Source organism: Melanostigma gelatinosum (genome assembly GCF_949748355.1).
Source record: "Melanostigma gelatinosum genome assembly, chromosome: 1".
Classification (NCBI taxonomy): domain Eukaryota; kingdom Metazoa; phylum Chordata; class Actinopteri; order Perciformes; family Zoarcidae; genus Melanostigma; species Melanostigma gelatinosum.
In genome coordinates this window covers 7081118-7087242 of record NC_136634.1, presented here as the reverse complement: position 1 = coordinate 7087242, position 6125 = coordinate 7081118, and the positions used below count along the sequence as shown (strand labels likewise).

Below are 6125 nucleotides of genomic sequence, written 5' to 3'. Positions count from 1 at the left end.
CACTTCATGCATTCTTCAGCAATGCCCTTTGCGTAATTACGCACTGGTCTGAATCATTGAATTAAATAATGGGTTCAACTTTGGTCAAGTTTATCTTAATACAGCATACCCGTGTGGAATGTAAAACATTCACTGGGGGCTCTATTTGGTTCTTCTGTCCATACTGGCCATGATAGAAAACCAAAAGTCTTTGTTCTGTGCAAAAATGCAGCTTGTTCCAAAGTTCAGCAGAAGCCAGAATGAGACAATGTTTCAAAGTAAAGTGGATTTTGTCCCTCATCTCTTACATTGGCGTTGCATCAGGTATGGTATTTGCCCAGTAGGTACAGGAGGAATGCTTAAACAAGCAATAAGTTGTATAACATTAACTTGTATAACTTGTAATAACATTCCCGGGCATGTGAATATTGTTGTAAGACTGACTTGAAAGAAAAAATCCATATATTTTACCACATTCTAAACAACCTGCTGTTTTAGGCTATATTTGGACGTTAAAGGCTTTCTCATTTAAAAATGTCTCAAAGGTTTTTAAAAGTTTTTTATTGAACAGGTCTCTTTGAAAATATAGTGGATACTATTTTACTTTTACTCCAAGTTGCTTAGGCTACATATACTATAGCTGTATCCAACACACATGTATTCTTCCGAAGCACAACAACCTCAACTCACGGACAGTGTTTGGGCTTCTGTATTTGTGGTTTGAAACTCACCTCCCAGAGAACAGTTCTCTTTATAGACGAGTCGTCTTTTCTCTCTCTCTCCTCCCAGCCTATTAAACTGACCTGTTAAAGAGACCACAGCTGATTTAACTGTCTGCTCTGGTTTTAAGAAGTTTAAATTCAAACCCCTCTCAAATCATGTACCGGTAGTTGCAAATCTGCTAAAAATGCAACCAAACCTAACAGGATATTTTATTTTGCTCCAGGGTTATTGCTAAGCTTAGCGAGCCATAGAATCAGTTAGTGGTAGGTTTTAAATTATTCATCAGAACAACTGTTTAAAAATGACACCACGCCATCATTGTTTTTATTTTCACCAAGTCCTCCTCCTCCTTCTCTTCCCCCTAAGGCGAAGGAAATCAAAGCCAAATCTCATTCGATGGTTTGAAACATGTGAGTGAAACGCAGCCTGCTGGTAAACAGTCTCCTGCTAAAGGAGAGGCTGTCTGCGAAGTATCCCAGGCAGGAGAAGAGAAGCCAGCAACGTGCAGATTTTAACCCAATTTCTTGACAGAAACCCTGCAGACTTAAAATTGTTATTTTCAGTGTGCAGTATGATTGATTTCTGGACATTCAAGGGGATGGTTATTTTGAAATCTTATCACAAATGCAGGCCACGCCAAAGAATGTTGACTCCCAAAATGATGTAAGCTGCATGTCTTAATATAAATATTAAGTACAGTATTGACAGATTTTCCAGCAGCGATCAAGGATAGTGTACAAGATGCCGTGCTTGCAATAATCAAGTGTAATCACTCTTGCAGCAGCCCTTGAAGTTGTTCTGTTGCTGCATCAATGATCTGCTCAGTTTGACGATGGCCTGCGCAGGCCTCTAGTCTGTCTTTGATGTCCCCACCCCGCCGTCAGGGTTTGTTAAGCAGTCAGATAAGGCAATTTTGCCTTTCATCTTTCTTTTCTCCAATTTCATTTTTAGCTGTCAGTATTTAATTAATGTTTTCGCAGCAATTTTTCAACCTTCCCCGCCGATGACAGAGATGCCGTGCGGGCTATTTACATTATGAACTCGTTTCATGAAGCCAGACCTTTGCTTCTACTCTGTATTCTGAGCCGTGTGACAGAAACCAGATGTGGCATTTGGGTGGAAAAGGCATCAGCCATCATTATTATAGGGTATGTGCGGCATATAAGCACTGATGCCATCAAGAAAGTGCTTTGAGGTCATAATATGCAGAAATATCTGTAGAAAATGTTCATGCACTTGGCCCTCTATTTCGTAAAGTGATTGGTTGGTTTGAATAAGTGAAAATTTCCATAAATCCACCAATCACTCCTGTCTGTGTGTAAGCTCTTCAGTGAGTGAAATCTCATGCTACATAAATACCAAAGACTTAAAGCAAGGATTCAGTTTACTTTAACAAGAAACCTGGGGCAAGTGTTACTCTATCACCCAAGGCGATTGTATCTCATGCAATATGCATGAGAGGTGAGTGTTCAATTGAAGCAAATCCATATTCTTAAAGTGAAAGAAACACAGCAGATATGAAGGGCGTATATGTCTCTGAGTTTATTCAAGGAGTGTATGATGAAATCTGTGGGTAACTGCTCCGTACACACACAACCTTTGTAAAATTTAAGTTCATCCAGTTCAATCAAATCAGGTACAAGACGGAGAATCTTCTGAGCTGCCTTGGATGACGAGTTGGCTCCCATTAATGGTCCTGCACTGAAAATGGAGTGTCCCAGTTTCTTATATCATTACAGCACATTCACAAGTTCCCAAATGGAAAAAGTCTCGACAACTGCACAAACAGCTTTTTTTTTGTTTTTTGTCCCAGGACTCAATGCATAGGATTATACAGTTAAGATACAGTATTTCAACATGTTTTACAAAGATTTATATGGTATAGGAAACATGAAATAAAAATAATAACTGCACAGCAGTAAGAAAAGTTATTTGTCGAGTATAGATAGTCATTTATCGTACACACTGTGGAACAGCTTAGAAACACAGGGCAAAAGAAATGAACACTGCTGGAACAATTTTGCGCTATATTCAGTCTACATAAGGACACCCTTTTGATTTCAGACTAATTTAAGAATGCCAGACATTTTCAAGGGAAACCCAAATAACATTGGCCACATTGTTTTACATTTATTCATTTTGGCCGTTTGCCCTATAGCCAACAAAGTCCTACTAAGCACACGCCACAGACACCCAAAGGAAATGCACACATCGAAACGGCAACCGTAAAAGAAATCACACTGAAATGTCTTCAGCCTATTGGCACGTACATGGCTGCGGTAGGGCATCTAGCAATTTAGACAGCACACATAATATCACAAGTCCAAATACATTGCCGTGTCTATAGCACTATCGTCATCATAATCACCTAGGTTACCAATAGAATAATTTAGAAACAATATATATGTATCATCCTACTCAATAAGGCACATTTTTGGTTAAAGAAAGGCTCTGAAAAAAGTTTCTTGCATCAACTCTGTCAGTGAGGGCGGAGTCAGCAGTAAACAACGGCGGAGACGAGGATGGAGTCTGCGGTCGGTATGCAATTAAGATTGAAAGCCTCCCCTGCTGATTCCATTATACAGAGTGCCGCTCTGCACTGCGCTGAGAGGGCAGTGCCAAGTGCTGTTGGTCGGGATGCCAGGGTGCCACGCTGAGACAGCAGGCTCGAGGTCTGTGCAAACCTCTCTCTAGCCAAGGCAGGACTCGTTAACATTCTGGGGTCTCTGGAGCTCCGTTGTGCTCCGTCAACTACGCACATCCATGATCAGATAGGGGGAGTACAATTAAATCATCTGTCAACAGCAAAACCCACACTTAAGGGATGAAGCATGGCGGCAATCAATGGCCCAAGAAATATCAAACCCTCATTCCTACCCTGTCGACACCTCGGATCTGACACTGACATATCAATGACTCAATTACTACAACAATTATGTACGTGATTGAATCTGATCTCCCGAACATCACACAAAAGGCTAGAATCGCTGTAATTTGTTCAAAACATACCAAGAACCAACTGCATCTCTGGCAGGTAATCAGCAAAAGTATATTTCATAGCTTTAGCAGCCGGATGCTCGATGACTATTGGGAACATTGCAAGAGCAATACAAAACAAAAGGCACAAAAAGAAAAAATCATGAACACTAACAGTAAATGAATCAATTTGGAAATTTCTCTAACATATTGCTGAATTGCTACTGGATGTGAATACACATAGTAAGCTAATGCGAGTGTCGATTGTGGCTCATGGTATTCTGATATTATTGCAGAGCTAACATTGTTCCATGGGAGAATAAAGTTGCTTCTAGCTGACACTTAAAAAAAAAAGGTTTTACAGCACAGAAATAATAAGAACTGAAATGTCCTTCTGTGCTTTAGTTGAAGTGGAATGTATCATGGCACTGTACAATAAAGGGAGACAAACTGTGCTATTATCGATTTCCACAAGCACAAATGGCAAGCAAATCTGAGTCAAAATGAGTTTACTCAAACATTTCTGAAACTACTATTGACCTATCAATCATGTGAGCCTGTGCATTGCTAGATTAACCAGTGTCCTTGTGAGGACCCTTTGGTCTCTGTCGAACAGCTCGTGAGAGCACAGGCTCCAGTGTGTCACTCGGTATGGGGGATTAAAATGACGGAAAGCAGGCGTCCCTTCGCCTTCACGCCTGACAGTAGGCATCCTGTGTGTGCACACACATTCGCACACATTCGCACACACTTAGAATTTAGCAACGCACGCTCTTGTTCACATGCTGTACTTCACGCAGACATCTACGCACACAGGCTAATAAAAACACTATCCGCACCACACGGTGATCCATTTAAAAAGATAATTTGTTTTCCTTATAAAGCTTTCCGCATAAAGACTGCACAATAAAAAAAATATATAATACAATTCTTAAAACCTGTTCTACACAGAAAGAAATTGAACATCTGATTATCGCCTGTGCTCCGCAGAGGGGCTTAACTCTCAGAGATAGGTCTACCGCACTGCATTGTGGGAGCAATATTCAGTGAAGCATGAATGAGCGAGCAGACCTTTAAGGTTTGGCAAGTGAGCTTTAAGGCGTACCTATGACAGTGTAACACATCATTTTCGTCCCCATTTTACTCTCTATCTGTATTTCATTAGTCCCTGCTACTCCACAGCACAGAAAATTTGTCCCAGGGCCAAGATGTACAATTTACACGACCACATGAGTCCCCTCTCACCTTTCTTTATTTCCATGTTTTATTCTCTAAAAGAAGAAATAAGCCCATGTAGTCACTGGCGGTATCCTACCATTCCCCTCCCTCCCTCCCTCCCTCCCTCTCTCCACTCTTGGGTTAGAAATCAGTCACTTTGTTTTCCAGGATGGCTGCTATCTGCTGGAGCCGCAGGGCCAGCTGTTTACTCTGGGCAGCCGGGTCCTCGTTTAGGGATGCGATGATCTGAAAGAGGAATGGAAGGAGAGAAATAGAGGAGGATGAAGGAGAAGTCGGAAATGATAAGCGAAGAATTGGGCAGAGGAGGGCAAAAGAAGAATGTCGGGAAAAACGAGGAAACAGGGAAGGGGGAGACGGATAGAGACCGAGGACAGGACAAAGAGGAAGAAAAAGGGCGGAGTGTGGGAGGAGAGGATGGTGTTATTTGACATCAACAGTCACGTCATATAAGCCGTTATTGTTTGCGAGCAACACTTAGGGGAGACTGACAGCCCCATTTGTTTATCCAACTTGTTCATTAGGTTTTGTTTATCCCCTTTTCGTGACCTCAAGTGGCAATGCACAATGGACGCTTAAAAATCAATTTCCAGAGCAATTTTCCAATTCACATCCCGCAGAAATGCTTTCAATTAAAATTTCATACAATCACTCTTCTGGCATATCAAGAGTGAAGAGAGAGAGAGAGAAAAGAAAAAGCAATAATATAGTGGGCAGTAGTGCATTCAGTGGAATAGTCTCCTTTGGGTGCGATAGGAAGGAGACGGGCCTCTTACCCCATCATAGTATTTGCTGGCGTACTGGTAAAGCTGATGGAGAGCCACTTGTGTGTTCAGTTTGTCTGTGTGAGACTGGAGAACATAAAAGACAATTAGGGTTAAGGAGAAAATGTAACTTAACCATGAAACTGTAGAAATGAATGAGTAAAGTACTCGTTTCCAGGTTTAAAAAAAAAAAAAGGCATAATAATAACAAAAATGATTATTATTATCATTAATAACCATCAGATGTCAAAGTTATATTCTTAAGATGTTTATGAAATCAAACACGTTTTTCACAATATTTACATTTAGAAATCACGTCTCTATATAGCATTCATTAGTTAGTGGCAGAGTCCGCCATTCCCGCTACTGTATATAAATTGCCTACCTACGCACGAGGGATTCAGAGGAAACTATCTCATTCTCTCTCATTGATATCAGCCTCACTGT

General features: G+C 40.9%; 1 protein-coding gene across 2 annotated transcripts in view; it reads right to left on the bottom strand.

Moving 5' to 3' along the window:
* Positions 1–5018: 5018 nt before the first annotated feature.
* Positions 5019–6125, bottom strand: part of plxnb2b (plexin b2b) — a 92137-nt gene continuing 91030 nt past the window's right edge. For both annotated transcript variants that reach the window (XM_079275261.1, XM_079275262.1), the window contains exons 35-36: positions 5691–5765; positions 5019–5142 (exon numbers count right to left, since the gene is read on the bottom strand). In XM_079275261.1, coding sequence (XP_079131387.1) covers positions 5038–5142; positions 5691–5765 — 180 coding nt within the window. In that variant the 3' untranslated portion in view covers positions 5019–5037. The remainder of the gene's footprint in view (positions 5143–5690; positions 5766–6125) is intronic.